This window comes from Dioscorea cayenensis, unplaced genomic scaffold, assembly GCF_009730915.1.
Source record: "Dioscorea cayenensis subsp. rotundata cultivar TDr96_F1 unplaced genomic scaffold, TDr96_F1_v2_PseudoChromosome.rev07_lg8_w22 25.fasta BLBR01001619.1, whole genome shotgun sequence".
Classification (NCBI taxonomy): domain Eukaryota; kingdom Viridiplantae; phylum Streptophyta; class Magnoliopsida; order Dioscoreales; family Dioscoreaceae; genus Dioscorea; species Dioscorea cayenensis.
In genome coordinates, this window is record NW_024088010.1 from 1 (window position 1) to 17,603 (window position 17,603).

General features: G+C 36.6%; 3 protein-coding genes across 3 annotated transcripts; 2 read left to right on the top strand and 1 right to left on the bottom strand.

Moving 5' to 3' along the window:
* Positions 1–1,536: 1,536 nt before the first annotated feature.
* LOC120256753 lies at positions 1,537–3,395 on the top strand. Its single transcript, XM_039264421.1, has 4 exons — positions 1,537–1,610; positions 2,176–2,197; positions 2,747–2,943; positions 3,062–3,395. Exons 1-4 carry the CDS (start codon positions 1,537–1,539, stop codon positions 3,213–3,215), a joined length of 447 nt encoding a protein of 148 aa, XP_039120355.1. The 3' UTR covers positions 3,216–3,395.
* A 50-nt stretch (positions 3,396–3,445) lies between these two features.
* Positions 3,446–5,933, bottom strand: LOC120256755 (pentatricopeptide repeat-containing protein At2g22070-like). The gene has a single exon (XM_039264424.1). The coding sequence runs from the start codon at positions 5,886–5,888 to the stop codon at positions 3,558–3,560; it is 2,331 nt and encodes a 776-aa protein (XP_039120358.1). The 5' UTR covers positions 5,889–5,933; the 3' UTR covers positions 3,446–3,557.
* Positions 5,934–16,017: 10,084 nt separating this feature from the next.
* Positions 16,018–17,109, top strand: LOC120256754 (agamous-like MADS-box protein AGL104; the record flags this gene model as incomplete). The annotated part of the gene is made up of 7 exons (XM_039264423.1): positions 16,018–16,202; positions 16,306–16,362; positions 16,478–16,493; positions 16,572–16,639; positions 16,740–16,770; positions 16,857–16,918; positions 17,010–17,109. Coding segments are annotated over exons 1-7 (519 nt in total), but the record flags the coding sequence as incomplete, so codon positions are not given.
* Between the last annotated feature and the right edge of the window lie 494 nt (positions 17,110–17,603).

A 17,603-nucleotide genomic window follows, 5' to 3' on the forward strand; every position in this document is an offset into this window, starting at 1 on the left:
ACGTCTTTGATTCCCTTGATCCGCGCGTTTTTTTGAATATAAAAGTTATTATGTACCAATCAGATCCCGCCTGGGGTTTTGGTCCATTGTTTTTCTGGGACCCTGATCGTTGGTTGAGGAGCGTTTGGTACCTTTCGGTTCGTTTTCGGTTTGCTTTGTTGAGCCAGATAAAGATTGATTTTTTTTAATCGTTTTGCTTTTGATTGGCGTGGCTAGGGGTTTATTAGACGTATTGATTTATTTATGGTTTTTTTGATGATCGTCATGCCATGTGACTGGTTGAATTGGTTCATGTGCTGGATAAAAGTTTCTTCATCTTTTTTATTCTGGTGATTGTCGCGTTTGAGATGGGCTATAGGAAGTCATTTTTCTTAATCTGAACAATGATTTTTCAATATCAAATGTATTATGTTCTTGGTGATTGAAATTCTGGAGCTGCATATAATGGATGGCAGGATTTGGAAGGTGTTGTTGCTTGATGTTCATATAGTATTTGTCACTGATTTTGACGATTATCCATGATTTTGTCGTCAGCTTTGTACAGCAGGGCTCGGATTTGAGCTGTTTCATACAATTTAAACCGCCGTTCTGAATTTCACATCAGTATTGAATCAATTGGAAGTTGCGGAGTCCATTTGGGAGCCAAGGATGACAAGAACTTGCTGATATCATGTCAGAAAATTCTTCCGAGTAAAGAATCAGGAGACCGAAATGGACTGAGGCTTAGCCCAGGGTTGAAACTTTGAGACTGTTCATAAATATCATACGAAAACCTCCAGCTTGAGGAAGAAGGCAAAAGAAAAAGAAACTGAAAGCTGATGCTTTGTCCTCAGAAAACTCCTCCGCGAGCATCCATGATCCTGAAGTGAAAAATGCATATCACTCACCGCGACATGATTTCTGAATGTCAAGGATGACAACAAAACTTCAATAATGAACAAGGAGAAGGTTTGGACAAAGTCAGAAGAATGGAGGTCGTATTGGGTTTCTGAGAAAGTTAGGGGATAAGGAGCAGATTTCGATGAAGACCTTCCCGAAGAAAAGCGAGTACATCCTGTTTTTTGAGAACCTTATGCGGATATAGAAACCCGGGAGGTTCAGCATTTCACTGGTCTGAAAAGGCTGTTGCATCTTGCAGTTTGTATAGTGCACAGTTAATACAGTTGTTGTTTCCACTTTTCTCCCAAGCGCTGTCAGGCAGAAAGGGATGAGGATGCGCGCGGCAGTTCTTAAGATGGGAAGAATGATGATTCAGTTGTGAGCACTGAGGATGGACTCTGTCATTGCAATCTGTTAAAGAGTCTCTGTTAAAGGCAGGAGAACTTGTCATGGAACTTTTTGAACCAACATTAAGATTGGCGAGATACAGAGGTTCAGAAACGAAGCTCGGCGAACTAGAGGAAGTCAAATTACTGGTGAAAATAAAAGTAGAAGAAAGCAACATATGGAATGGAAGAATCATACTTATGTTGCTAGTTTATCAAGATTGCAAAGAGGTTAGGCTTCATAGCTTAGGCATGTAGTCAAACCTGATAGATGCTATCCAGCAGAAAGTTGAGCCATCATCGGTTCTTCTGTTGTTCGAGGGTGTACTTCAATGATTTTGTCAGGTTGGCGAACTTGGGCGCGTTGGCGTTGCGATTTGGATGAGAAGATTAACTATGTTATCGACGGTCCCCCACAATCAATTATTGCCCGGGGAAGATGATATGTCCAGTAGTGGTAAAAAATTGAGAGTTATTGTTGGTAGAAAATGAAGGAATCAATTTCAAATTTCGCGATCAGGTTTTACAAGATGCTAAGATTCAGCAACTGTTTTGTCTGAAGCTGTTGATTTCTTTTTGTCAGAAGATCATACTTAGTCAGCCATCTAGCTTGCAACACATATTTCTTCCAAAATATGAATTGGACGCCATAATCGTTAAGTTATCAATAAATGTACCTCTATCTGATCTTCATGTGTTACCTAATCAATTATATTATTTCTCAAATATCTTCATCCATTTCTCCTCCCAAATATTATGGCTTAAATGCTTTATTTCTTTCATAGTATTCAGTTTTAATAGTTCTTTAGAAATATCTTAGGTAATATTTTCCCTTTAATCAAGAAATCCCTCAGTATTTGGCCAAAGAGGTTCTATATTAAAGATCGCCTTCAGTTACGTATTTATTCAGGCAGTGGAACAGACGCTCCGAGGTGAAGAGAATGCTTCTTTCCTTTCCTATGCCTTTTGAAAAAGAAGTTTGATCTTTTACTTGATATGTTCACAAAACAGGCCATCTCAGTAGCTTGTTGGTTGAATGAGTTGTTTTTGCAGAGCATGAGGAAGTATCAATAACTAGTGAAGTTTCAGGAACTAAATAGGAATATCTCGTTGTTCATATTAGTGAAACTTGACATAACTTGCTTTTTCATGATTGCAAGTTCCAGTAAGGAAAATCTCAAAATCGTGTCTAGCTGTATTTCATGTTCAATAAAGGCTAGTTTTAAGTCTAGCTGCATTATCAAATTAGTAGTTGCATTCAATTCAAAAGATCATGCCCATGTTAAGTAAATGTCATGTACTTTAATGCATGTTCGATGATGTTTGGTTTTCAACTACATGTAGAATATAACATCAGATCATATTCCTAATGCTATTGTTATAACTCGTACGTATATTCCACATCAATACTTCCTATGTTTACAACTCTGTTGTTGAAGATCATTTTGTATTCATATTGAAATCTTGTATCCATGAATCAGGTGGCTCTTCCATACACAGAACCACTAGTTCACTTTGCACTGGTATGTGGAAGCCGATCAGGCCCTGCACTTAGATGTTACTCTCCCGGAAACATTGATAAAGAACTAATGGAAGCTGCACGTGATTTTCTGAGGACCGGTGGGCTCATTATCGACAAAGAAGCCAAGGTGGCATCAGTCAGCAAAATTCTTCGGTGGTAAGCAATTCATCTTAATTATCGAAGGCCTATGTTAGCATCCTCCTAGACATTTTTATAAATGGAAAATCACAAAGAACATCTCCATCTTCTTACATTTTAATCATTCCTTTTTCAGGTATAGTGTAGATTTCGGTAAGAATGAGATGGAAATGCTGAAACATGCAGCTAATTATTTAGAGCCATCAAAAACAGAGGAATTGTTGGAGTTGCTTGTGAGCAATCAGTTGAAGGTTACATACCTGCCTTATGATTGGGGCTTGAATTGCTAGTCCTTCATACCTTTTCTTTTTAGCTATTTATACCAGAGAGACTATACAAAACACGTCGTATTGACTCGACCGTCAATTTTACAGAGTCAATTAATAATGTTGGGAGGGGACTTGTATGAACTTCCAAACTTTAGCTGTAATTGAATATATCATAGAATTTACCCTTGGTTTAAATTGAAGAATTTGGGGTTATTATATATTTCTTGTTCTTCATTTTTCAGACTGTCCAATGGAGAACAAAGATCAATTGGATTGACATGAAGTTCACTCAAATCAAACTGATGAAAGTGAACTAAATTTTCAGTAATAAATGAATACAAAATGTATAATTGAATCATTCTTCTACCAGTAATCTTTGCAAGAACAGAGTCCATCCCTGAAATGATGAAATCTGGTAGCGTCTCTCACGATGATCTCTCTTCCGACGACCTTGGCAATAAACTTAATTGCAGAGTGACAGTCATTGCACACTCTAAGGTTCTTCATAATCCTCAATGTCGTATTCTCCGGCGTGCTAATCAACCCGAAGGCAATTGCTAATTTCTCGCTGTGATGACAGAGCATCTGCTCCTTCAGTTCATCATCGATGTCATGCAACACCGACTGTATGTTAGGAACGAATCCAGCTTTCTTGATCTCCTGCCAAATATTTGCAGCCATTTCATATATAGCATCTCTCTGAGGGTGATGTACGTCTTCGGCCTGGAAGACATGAACTTTGTTCTTAATCTGAAGCCAACTGAAACCTTGTTCTTTCTTCACTCCTTTATCCTTCATCAACTTCCATATTTTCGCCGCATCATTCCATCTCCCACAAGCAGAGTAGACATTTGCAAGAGCCGAATAGGCTCCGCTATTTTCAGGATCGATAGCGAGTAATTTCTCAGCAGCAAATTTTGCCATATCTGCATTCTTGTGGACCTTGCAAGCAGCGAGAAGCGATCCCCAGGCTATCGCATCTGGCTCCTTTGGCAGCGCCTTTATGAACTCTTCAGCTTCTTTAAGTAATCCAGAACGTGCAAAAAGATCGATCATACACGCATAATGACTCGATGTTGGCTCAATCTTGTGCTTATTCTGCATCATAGTATAGTAACTTTTACCTTCTTCAACCAGTCCTGCATGTGTGCAAGCCGAGATAACACCTACATAAGTTATATGATCGGGTTGAATACCACTGACAATCATCTCTTCGAAAAGCTTAACCGCTTCTTCTCCAAAACCATGCTGAGCTAAAGCAATGATCATTGATGTCCAAGAAATAGGTTCTCGACCAAATCTGATCTGATCGAATACTCGCCTTGCTGCTGGGAGGTTCCCAGACTTTGCATACATTGTGATAAGTGCATTGCACACTGAAACCGATAGCTCCCGTCTGGACTTGATCGCCCTCGAATGTATCTGCTTGCCGTGATCTAGCATTGCCGAGCTGGAACAAACGGTCAATACTGCAGTAAGAGTGTAATTGTTTGGCTTTGGCCCTTTGTTCACCATCAATCTAAAGAGTTCCATAGCATCATTGTGATGCCCATTCTGCACATATCCTACAACCATTGCAGTCCATGCCACCACATCAGGATTTCTCATCGACTCGAAGATTTTCCTCGCCGGTTGAAGCTCACCAAGCTTGACATAGCCTTCGAGAAGAGCAGTAGACGATATTAAATTAAGCTCAGAAGCCATCGAATGCTTCATGATTCTCTCAGCAATCTCAACACCACCAGACTTCGAGTACATTGATATCAATGCATTCCCAAGCTCCCCTTTGCAAACAATCTCGTGTCGCACAATGTGAGCATGAACTTGCTCTCCAAATCTTAACATTCCTAGATTGGCACAAGCAGATAAAACACTCGTTAGAGTGAAGTTATCAGGCACCATCGAAGACTCATTGAGCATTCGAGCGAAAAACCTCAATGCTTCAAAATCTAACCCATTCTGATTATACCCAGCAATCACTGCATTCCATGAAACAATGTTACGCTCTGTCATCTGCTCAAACTGAGCCAATGCAAGATCAAGTCGTCCTGATTGCGCATACAAAGAAATCATCGCATTCCAACTCGATAAACTTCTCAACGTCAATCTATCAAAAACAACTCTTGCCATCTCCAAATCCCCAGACTTTCCATACATGCTCAAAAGCGAATTTGAGACATGGACACAACTACTCATACCAAGCTTCACAACAAATGAATGCACATTTCTACCAACACTAAGCCCCTCCATAGCAGCACAAGCAGCAAGAACATTAGCAAACGTGAACTCAGTAAGAGGAACTCCGTTCCAAACCATATCTACAAACACACGCACTGAACTCTCAAACCAACCCATTTGTTTACAACCAACAATCATCGTCGTCCATGACACGGAATCTCTCTCAGGCATTTCATCAAACAGTTGAGCTGCAACATCCATGCAACCACTCTTAGCATACATTGAGAGAATGGAATTCCAAGTAAACATGTTCTTCAGCGGCATTTCGTCAAACAGGCGGCAGGCATCAACGGAAAAGCCGAGTTTGGAGTAGACATTGATGAGATTGTTGGCGAGATAGGTGCTGAAAATGAGGCCAGTTTTGAAGAAGTAGCCATGGATGGACTTGCCAGCCAATGCGTTCTTGGAAAGCAAGCATCTTTGGAGAAGGGAAGCTAAGGGAGTGAAAGACGCCATGGATTTTTCTTCTCATTCTCAAACTCGATGCTTCGGCCTCTTTTTTTCTTTTTTTATAATAATAAATTGGATTTGGGTTTGGATCCCAAAGAATATAGTTTAGATTTGACTGTCGTGGTTTTTTACTTATCACCCCTTTGAAAAACTTAATATTAAAAATACATTAAAAAATATACATCTTTTAGCTGATGAAAAAAAAAATTACAACACCATATATATATAGAACAAAAAATCAAGCAAAATAAGGAGGAAAAAAAAGGAAAATAAATAAATAAACATATATATATATATATATGAACAATTAATGATGAATTCCATTAGGATGAATCTTTCTCCCTAAACCAAACATACTCTTCCAGTCCTTCTTATTATTCTTCTTCTTCTCTTGATCATGTTGTTGTTCAATATGTTTGGACTCTTTGGACACTTTGTTTTCAGCCATGATCTTCTCCTTTTGGAGCTTCATGAGTACATAAGCTTCAAGAAACTCTCCTCCCATAGATGCCATTACTTCTTCTTCTTGTTCTTGCTCTTGTTGTTGTTGTTGTTGTTGTTGAGAGTTGGTTGTGATTAGAGAGTTGAAAGAATGGGAATGAATTTATAGAGGTTGAGTTGGATTTCAATTGCTTGTGTTCCAAGTTCCAAACAAGGTACGTTTTCTTGGAGAGGAGGGAAAAACATATGTCATCAGTGACGTTGAAGAAACCAGAAGTTCAGTGGTTATTTCTTATTTGGGTTGGGGTCCAACTTGGCAGGCTTCTTTGCATGCATGCATGGTCACCTACTAGTCTTTCTAGTCTTTCTCAAAGTCTTCTTTATATCTTGTCTGAAAAGAATATATATATATATATATATTATATAGAATTTTTAATGGTCATGGATGACACGTGCGGAGAAATAATAAGAATCACATGTTTATTTTTTTATGGTAGGCCAAGTTAAAGTCAAAGCCATCATTAGACTCAAAGTCTATGCCAATGCATCCTGTTTTCATGCATGGAAAAAATACATCTACTAACCTTTTTTGAAATTCTCAAACCGCCTTTGAACTCAAACTTATGTCATTTATAGGCTAAATGTACTAAAGTTTGAAAAAAACTGTGTTTTTAGTGTCAAATAAGATGATGTATAATAAAAAAATGGATAAACCACATTCATTAAAAAGCCAAGGTTACAAAAGATACAACAGCACTGAAATACAGACCCACCAGCAGTGGGAGAGAACCAAAACAAAGCTACCAATAAGCATACAACAATGAGAGCCCCCACCGCGGAGGTCTCCTCACAAGATGAACATTAGAGCTAAACTTCTCCCGTTGAAGAGATATGCTCCGGGAGGCATTGAGCTCCACCTCCTAGTCGCCACAAATTCCGGGGCTCCTCTTGATTTTTCTTCATGGGCTCCTCAGACTTAGTCCTTTTTAGCTCGGGAGCGCATTCAACCACATAAGAAGCGTATGAACAATTTTCACAATAATTGTAGCATTCGAAGCACTAGAGGATGAGAAAATGCGTGCATTTCTTTCGATCCAAATGTTCCAAGTAATGGCCCTAGTCAAGAAATCGCAAAAGGTGGATAGAGGCCTCTTAATATTTTTTCGCCAATTACCCCACGAGTCTCTCATGGAAGAAGGATTCGATCGGACATCAAGCAGGGTGTCCCAAAGAAACCCCACACATGTAAAAGCAACATGGCATCGGAGAATGAGATGACTAGTTGACTCCACATTAGAATGGCACATCACACAAGTGGTCGACGGTAGCAGATTGCATCTTCTTAAAGCTAAATTTTTCGAGGAGAGAATCTTATCCTCCCAAGCTAACCAATTGAATAGGTTAACTTTTCTCGGACAGCTTCCCTTCAAGATGACGGGCGTCCAGGAACATCGAATCCCCCATCAATTAGGAAGGAATAAAAAGACTTTAGCGAGAACACCCTATTTGAGGATAATCTCCACGCTTTAGATCCTCCCCGGGGCCCGTATGGTTGGCCAAGCCCGGAATTAATCTATTCAAAGAGGGGTAATCACCCCGAGGAAGCCAATCCTCTCGACCAACCCAGTCCCTCACCGTTCCTTCCTTCTCCAAGGCCGAGTAAAGCGATGAGGCCATAACTCGAGCCCGGTGCTCGACCCTCCAGCCAGTTATCCAACCAAAACAAAGTGGCGGACCCATCTTTCACCGTGGCGGTCAAATTTATCCTAAAGGCCGGCAAGGATTGAAGAAATCCATTCCAAAGAAAAGACCTACGCTTGGGTTGCTTGTGAAAGCAGATTCCAACAGGGATTCCTTCCGAAATAGTTTACATGGAAATTAAACAACATCACCGCACCATCTGCCTCTAGACCCAAGCTTCCACCACCACTTCCCCAAAAGGGCCATGTTGAAGGTAGCTAAGTCAAGAATACCCCAACCCCCCTGTTCTCTCGGTCGACATAGTCTTGCCCAAATCTTGGGATGATGGATATTAGGGCCAGACCACAAGAAGTCCCTCCTAATCTTATCAATGCTTTTAATGACCCAGCAGGGAATCTTGTAAATTGACATCCAGTAGGTTGGCATAGCAGATAAAACCGAATTAATCAGGGTCAGGCGACCCCCCAGGGATAGAAATGGAGATTTCCAAAAGGCTAGTTTGGACCTGATCTTATGAATAAGAACATCCCAGTCCTGCTTCCTGGGTCGGCTACCAAAAATAGGTAACCCCAGGTAGGTCATAGGCAAGACCCCAATACCGCAATGTAAAGTTCTAGCTAGGTAAGCCTGAGGCTCCAAATTTCTTTGGGAAGAGAATAAGCGTGATTTCTCCGTATTAACCCTTAGACCCGAGAGGCCTTCAAAAAAGAAGAGGATCATCTTGATAATTCGTGAGTCCTCTCCCTTTCACGAGTCATGATAAGTAGGTCATCAGCAAACTGCAGATGGCACATCTTACAACCAGAATCCCCCAGAGGAACCCCAACTATGACCCCTGAATTTAACGCATTATTGAATAAAGTACTCAGCACATCCACAACCAGGGTGAAAAGCAAAGGGGAAAGAGGGTCCCCCTGTCGAAGCCCTCTTTTGAATCTAACATATCCACTCTCCTTCCCATTAATAAGAAATTTGGCCTTAAAAGAAAAGAGAATGGATTTGATCTAGCCCACCCATCGCTCGCTAAAACCCCGAGCCTTTAAGAGATCGAAAAGGAAGTTCCAATCAATCGTATCAAAAGCCTTGAAAAAAATCCACTTTAAAGATATGGCCTTGAAGGCGAGTGTCTTTGCATGAAGTAAATGAGCTCTCAGGCAGTGCAATGTTGTCGACAATGCATCTACCTTTGATAAAAGGCGATTGAGTCGTGTCGATCAACTCGCTTATCCCAGCAGTTAAGCCTATTTGCGGAAGCTTGGAGAATTTTTGAGAGAACAATTAATTAAGCTAATTGGGCGATAGTGCGAGGGGTCTTGTAGGGTTTGAGTTATCGGAATCAGTGCAATGTTCGACCAATTAATTCGTTCTAGATTGGCCCCTACCCCAATAGAAGTCATCACACGACTTGTAAATGTCATCTTTCACCAAGTCCCAAAAATTTCGGAAGAAAAAAATCTGAAACCCATCCGACCCTGGCGCTTTATCAGCACTCATGCTAAACACCGCCTTTTTGATTTCCTCATGGGTGAATGGGGCGTCTAAATAGGAGAGGTTGTGTTGGGTTTTATGACCAAGTAAGGCATCCCAGTTAATCTGGTGACGATAATCTTGAGTCGAGCCATAGAGGTTTTCGAAGAAGGAGGCAAACACCTCGCAATTTTTCTTGTCATTGTCAACCCTCTCATTTCCTTTCAAAACCCAAGGAATTAAGTTTCTATTTCGGCGACCATTTGCCACAGAATGGAAAAATTTTGTATTTTCATCCCCTTCCCTCAACCAGGTCACTCTCGTGGCTGCTTCGATGAAGTTTCCTCTTGCTTGAGAATTAAGTCCAACTCCTGCCTCCTCAGTGTCTCAATAGATATTTCCTCCTCCGAAAGAGGCTTAACCTCACGGGCAATGTGAAAAACTTCCAATTCATTCATCAGGGCCAACTTCATAAGTTTTATCGACCCAAAATCAAATTTAGCCCATTTTTTGAGTTGCATTCTCAATTGCGAGAGCTTCTTAGCGGAATGAATGCACCGCATCCTTGTAAGGATGGGGAGTCCCACAATCCCTAACAAGGTCACGAAGTTTTCGACAAGGCACCAAGCTTGTTCAAAACAAAAGAATCGAGGAATAGGGATCGTGGGCACCCGATTCAAGCCCTAATTGGCACATGGTCGGGACCTCGGTGAGGGAAGGATGTGTTGCAGGACCTTTGGGAACATCTCCACCCAGTCCGAATTAATTAGGAATCTATCAAGCCTAACCCAAATTGGATTAGCTTGCCCGTTAGTCCAAGTAAATTTCTTTCCTATGCTAGGTGGCTCAAGAAGCTGGAGGTCCCTAAGTAAATCCTGTGCCATTCTAATGTCTTCACGATTGGCAATACCATTCATCTTATCAGCAGGGGTAAAGATTGAGTTGAAATCCCCACAAATCGTCCAAGGAATGCCCAATCCCGGACGACATCATCTAATTTCATTCCAAAAATTTAATCTCAAATGTCGATCAACGGGTCCATAAACCGAAGTACAAACCCAAGACACATTATTGGTTAGATTAGTGAATTTGATAGAAAAGCGATGAGCCCCTACGTGGACCTCTTCACCCTTAAAAAGAATATTATTCCAACCAACAATGATTCCACCCGCACGAGCCATTGGTCGGGATAAAGAAAAAGTGGTCTAAAGCGAGTGGATATTCATTATATATTCTCCACTGTTTGTGTTAGAGGAGAAAAAATTGGATGGAGCCGGCTTCACCCGGGTCTCTCACTCATATGATGACACATGTATATTCATTAAATGTACAAGGTATAATTGCCATATAAGTCCCTATAATTGTGTACTTTTTGCCTTTTTAGTCCTTGTAATACTTTTAGGTACATTTAAGTCCTCATATTTGATCGAGTTGGGACTTTCGAGTCTGAGGCGTAGATGGCGTTATCTTCGCCGTTTCTTTTGAGCTGGCATGGTTTTAAATATTTGCTGTTATGTACAATTAAGTCCTTGTATTTGATCGAGTTGGGACTTTTTAGTCCCCCTATTTCGTAATAAAAAAAGTCACATTTGCAGTTAGGTCCAATTAAGTCCTCATATTTGATCGATTTGGGACTTTTTAGTCCCCCAATTTTATAATAAAAAAAGTCACGTCGGCGCAAAAGAAACGGCAAAGTTAACGCCATCTATGCCGCGGACTAGAAAGTCTCAACTCGATCAAATATGAGGACTTAAATGTACCTAAAAATATTACAAGGACTAAAAGGACAGAAAGTACACAATTACAGGGACCTGTATGGCAATTAAGAGTACATTTGGTTACACTGAACTAAATCTGTAAAGTAGGTGTAATGTAACCGGTTTTTACATGTAAAAATTTGTTTGGTTTGTTGTGAAATCGGGTTTTACATGTAAACAGTTTTCTGATTTTGTGTACTTTTCTCTGCATTTCAACTTCTGACGAAATTTTCTTTGTAAGTTGAAATCGTGACAAACTATTTGAGCTAAAATCATCATTCTTCACTCTCCAAATTATGCATTAAAAAAAAAATGAAAACTTACATGTAATCAATTGTTAATATAATTAAACTTATACTTATTTATATTTTATTAAATTTATTTTTTTTATTTAAAATAAACCAATTTGTATTTAATTTTAATTAAAACAATATTTTTTATATAAAATTAAAGAATTTTATATATTTTTAATTTAATAAAATTATTATTAAGTTAATTAATTAATTAATTTACATTAGTGTTAAGAGTAGATGGGGAGAGTTAAATTAATTATTTAGAGTTAGTGTTTAATTATTTATGTTTCTTCTTATTATTTGGCTTAGTTATTTGAGTTTCTGATTATTATTTTTAAATGTAATAAATACTTTATTAAATTATTTAATTAATTTAAAAATTAAATTAAATTAAATTAAATTAATTATTTTAGTTTAAATTATTTTTTTTAAATGTATTAAATAATTAATAATAATACAGTATATTGGGGGTAATCTCACCCCTCTACTAATATGGTGACCATATCTTCTAATTTACATCAAACCAAACAAATTAAAAGTAATGCAGCATTTTAAGTTACAACAAACCAAACATCAGTGATGTAAATAGAAATGCAGCATTTTCACTTACACTGTAATTTCATTTACATGTAATTTCACTCACAGACTGTCAATTCGGGCTTGGCCCACCGGGCCAGCCCGCCCCGCCAATAAAAATGGGCGGGTTGGGTTGGTCTTTTATAGGTCCGCCTGGAGGCGGGCCTAAACGGGCCAACCCGTGCGGGCCGCGGGTTGGGCGGGGCGGGTCGGCCCGCCTCTAATATATATATAATATATTATATATAATATATATATATATATATATATATATATATATATATATTGATATTGACATATTGTTAAGGATTTAAATTAAAAAAATAAATAAATAATTTTTAATGAAGTTTAATATGCATTTAATTATGTTTTTAAAAAGAAATATGGAGATAACAAAAACATTTTAATGACTTGTTGATTTTTGATGAATATTATGATTAGTAATGGATGTTTTTTATTTTGTGCTTTGTTAATTTTGTTAAATTTTTTTGTTGATTAGTAATGGATGAATGTTATAATTGTAATAGATGTTTTATCTTGTGGTTTGTTGTTTTTTAAATTTTGTTGATTGTAAATTTATAATAGTGTTTTTTATTTAGAGATTTTTGTAATTATTGTTGATTTTTGTTAGTTTTTTGAATATTATAATGGATGTTTTTTTATTTTTGTTAATTATTGCATGTTTTAATTTTTAATTTAGTTTTTTTATGAATTTATAATGAATGTTTCAATGTTTTATATATTACAACATTTATAAAAATAAAATAAATTAATTATTTTGATTTTTTGGTGGGCCGGCCCGCCCAACCCATAACCCAAAACGGGTCTGGTCGGGTTGGCATTTTTGCGACCCGCCATTTTGACGGAGCCGTGGGCCGGCCCGCCCCGCCAACCCGTTTTGACTGCTTTACAGACAACCAAACAGCCCCTAAACCAATGTACAAAACTTTGTAACTTATGACAAATGGATTTTTTTTAATTAACAAAAATTTTTAATATCTTAACGTATAAAAGTTAAGATTCTCGCACTAACAATATTAAAAACATGAGGAATCCGATAATAAATTTATGGGAAAATTACTGCTTTACCCTCGATAATTTCAAAACTTCCCAAATGCACCCTGTGAGTTTTTGCATACCTCGACAACCCTTCCTTTATTGTTTCACTTCCTTTTTACCCCCTGCATTATGAAATTCCATCATCGCTCTTAAACCTTTTTTGCATACATTTTTTTCATTCTTTTTGCATTCCTTTTGCATGTACTCATTTCTTAAACGAGAGCTCATTTTTTTAAACATAGAACTCATTTCTTAAACAGAGAGTTCATTTCTTAAACAGAGAGTTCATTTCTTAAACGAAAAACCTCATTTCTTAAATGTAAAAACTCATTTCTTCAATAGAAACCCTCATTTTTTTAAACATAAAACTCATTTTTTTAAACAAAAACATTAATATTTAAAACGAAAAAAACAAATATTTACATGATAAATTAATCCCCGGATATAAAAACCAATTAATCTTGGTCACTCAGTACATATTTAAATAGAAACAACGATATTTAAGCACTTTTTTAAACGTAAACGCAATATATTAAACAGAAACATCGATAGTTAAACAAAGACAAACAAGCATATAAACAGAGAACTCATTTCTTAAACAGAGAACTCATTTCTTAAACAGAGAGCTTATTTTTTAAACAGAGACCTCATTGAGTAGGGACATTGAGTATCTCATCGTCACGATCTCGCTGAACGCTGAGTGCTCGAGCTCCGGATCCGCGAGCGATCTCGAGCTGGCCCGCTCGTGTGGGGTCTTAAAGGAGAAATCTTTATCGGCGCTGGCGATCCGGCTGGTGACGCTCCTCGGCTCGGAGTGGTGAGGTCTTCGTGGCGACGCTCGGATAAGACGAGTCGAACTTGAACGGAACTATTCTCGATCGCGGAGACCGCAACATGGATAGCAATAGGGTTAGGGTTAGGGATCATTCCGGGTTTGGATCCATGGGCGCCTAAGTCGGTGACGGAACGGAGGGAGGAAGCTGCGCCGATGAGGGTTCGATCTCGCCGCCTTCGCCTTCATCGCCTTCCCCGTCGTCGACCCTCATCTCTTTCATCTTCTTCGTCGCCGACCTGGGGAAGACCGCGATGCTCCTCGTCGTCGAGCGAAGGCGATCGAAAGGTCGCACCTTTTTCTCCCGAACATGAAATCCCATTTTTCATGCAACGTGACTGTGATTGTGAGCCGCATGCTTTGTCTCATCTGCCCAAATCCAACCGCAATAAAGAGATTTTGGGGGTGATAAATAGACCACAAAAACTCATTTCTTAAACGAGACCTCATTTTTTTAAACAAAACCCTCATTTCTTAAACGAAAAACTCATTTCTTAAACGAGACCTCATTTTTTTAAACAGAAACCTCTTTTCTTAAAATGTAAAAACTCATTTCTTAAACGAAAAACTCAATTTTTTAAACAAAAAAACTCATTTTTTTAAATAGAAAACTAATTTTTTTAAACAGAAACTCATTTTTTTAAAACGTAACCTCATACCTCATATTTTTAAATGAAGCTTCATTTTCAAATAGAAACTCATCTGTACCCAAGGGCATTATAGTCAAACCCTCGTCACACTTGCCATAACTTCCCACGAAGGGACAATTTCAGTCCAAAAATTCCAAATTAACTCTATCAATCACTATTAGATGTTTGAGGGGTTTAAAAAATCATTGTATTCAAAAGGAAGGGGTTTTTGAGGAGTGCAAAACTAACGGGGTGTTTTTGGCAATATTGCAAACTTACAAGGTGTTTTTGGCAATTTCCACTAAATTTATTTAAATAAACTAAAAATCTTATCGGTTAAAAATTTTTATAATTAACTAATATATCAATTAGTGAAATGATGTAGATAATAAACTCCTCCAAAAAAAATAAAAATTTTATCCATTAAAATTTTTATTTAATTAACTAATAATTAATTAGTAAAATCAAATAAGATAATAATATAATAAATTCATTAAAAAAAACTCAAAATCCTAACCTATGAAGTTTTTATATTCTATCATTGAGAGGAACCGTTCTTTATAAATTATAAAGTTTTGTGCATTCAATGAAATATATATATGTCAATATGTCCTTACAAGAGTGAAAGACTCATCCATTTTTTCTCGGTGTAAGATGATGTTGTGTTTAGTATATATATATATATATATATATATATATATATATAGGTGCGAGTGGGCCATAATATTATACTTTTAATTTATTTTCGATTTAAAAGTAAAATTTTTAGAAAATCAGGGACGTTTTGGATATTTGATATAATTGAAGGACTTGTTGGAGAATTAAAATAGTTGGAGAGATTTGTTGTTAAAATTAAACTCCTTAATTAATTTAGTTTTAGAAGGTATTGGTGACATCTTGGTGCATTTTTAAGCTATCATAAATAATCAATTTTGTCCGAATTGTCTCACCTTAGAAATAAATTACCATAGTTACTCTGTTTTTATTAATCCATGATTGACAAAAACAGAAAGATTAATTTTATCAAAAATAAATGAAAAAAATTTAGTAATAGGAGAAGATATACATTGAAAAAGGTGTTGTATTTTAGTGAAACTGTTGTGCCTATCCTTTAAAATGACATCATCCTAATGAAACTGAAGCTTTGAATTCAATTGACTTTGTATAAGAAACAAACAAGTTTGAAAGAAGCAACTATATATATATATGTGGTGCAATTTCATTGCAACTCTTAAAAGTCCAGTGAAAGGTGTCATCTTGCATGCCTCCCTTCCTTTTATAATTAATTAATCCTTTATATATATATATATATATATATATATTTATATTTATGTATGTATGGAAGTGATCATGCATATAGAACTTAGAGAAAAGTGAAGGATGGGAAGAGCAAAGATACAAATAAAAAGGATTGAGAACATGATGAACAGACAAGTAACATTCTCAAAGAGAAGGAATGGATTGCTTAAGAAAGTTTATGAACTTTCAATTCTCTGTGACATTGATATTGCTCTCATTATGTTCTCTCCAGCTGGAAAGCTAGTCATGTTCTCATCAAAGAAAAGGTTCATTTCTTTATTTTCATTTCTTCTCTCTCTCTCTCTCTCTCTCTCTCTCTCTTTCTTAATGATCAGTGAATTCCTGTATATTTTTCTTTCACCTTTTCAGTTTTGAAGATATTCTTACAAGGTTCCTTGCAGATCTCCCTCAAAATCAAAGAGAAATGTAACCATTATTAATCTATATATATATATATATATACATATATTGTTTGTTTGATATTATATATATCTTATGTTGTTTTCTTATGATACTTAATTGGATGAAAAATCTTGAGCAGCAAGTGCAATGAAGAGGTATGTTTTTTTTATCACTCTTATTATTGTTCTTTTTTTTTAGTATTAATTAAATAAACTTTCATGTTTTCTGCACAGTTATTGCAAACATCTCTTCAGAAGTTAAATTATGAGAGTTCATTAGCTTCTCAGTGTTCTTCATCCAGGTTCTATTTAGTATTAATACTTTCTTTTGTTTTTCATACAAAAAATATAGAAACATTTAGAATGTATTGTTATTCTTTAATTGTTAACTATTAATTGCAGCTCAAGAGATTCAATCAGGAAGAATATAGAGGTAAATAACTTGGCCAATTTTTTTCTTTTATATGTATATATATATATATATATATATACTAATTAAGATTGTATGAAATTTTGTAGGACCTTTGTAATGAGATAAAGGAATGCAAGATCAAATTGGAGGAAGACACAAAGAAATTAAGGTATGGATTAGTCTCAGTTTAAGCTTGAAATTTAGAAATAATTAATTAATTAAGAACTTGTGAGATAAGTTTGGATACATATAAATGAAAGGATTCTACATGGAGATGTGAGTAAAAAACTATCTATGAATGAAGTTGAAGAGCATGAAGTCATATTAAATGAAGCTTTGAGCAAAGTGTTACAAAAAAAGGTTAAGACCTCTCTTGATTTTCAAATAGCTTCTGTGTTTTTTCTCTTTAATCTTATGCTTAAATTCTCTAATTAACCAAAAAAAAATTAAATTAAATTTTATAGAAAACATTGGAAGGGAAAATGCAATCAGATGATGATCAAATTATAAGGTGATTATTTTTAATATATGTTCATTTATTTATCACATTATATATGTCTTGAAAATGTTTATTTTAATTTTAAGGGAAAAAGATCAGCTTTGGTGAATGTTTTACATCCAAACGCAGGGACTTCTTATGGGCATTTATCACAGGGAGATGAGATACAAACCAACAAAACCGTGTAAGTTTATATATACCCATATATATATTCAAGGATAAATTGAAATATTTTTATCTATTAAATCATATATGTAACTTTGATGAGTATTATATGTTAATAAATGTTTAATTAAGTTTTCTTTTTGGCTGCAGGACCTGTCACAACAGTTCTTACATATAATCAAGGGCTGGA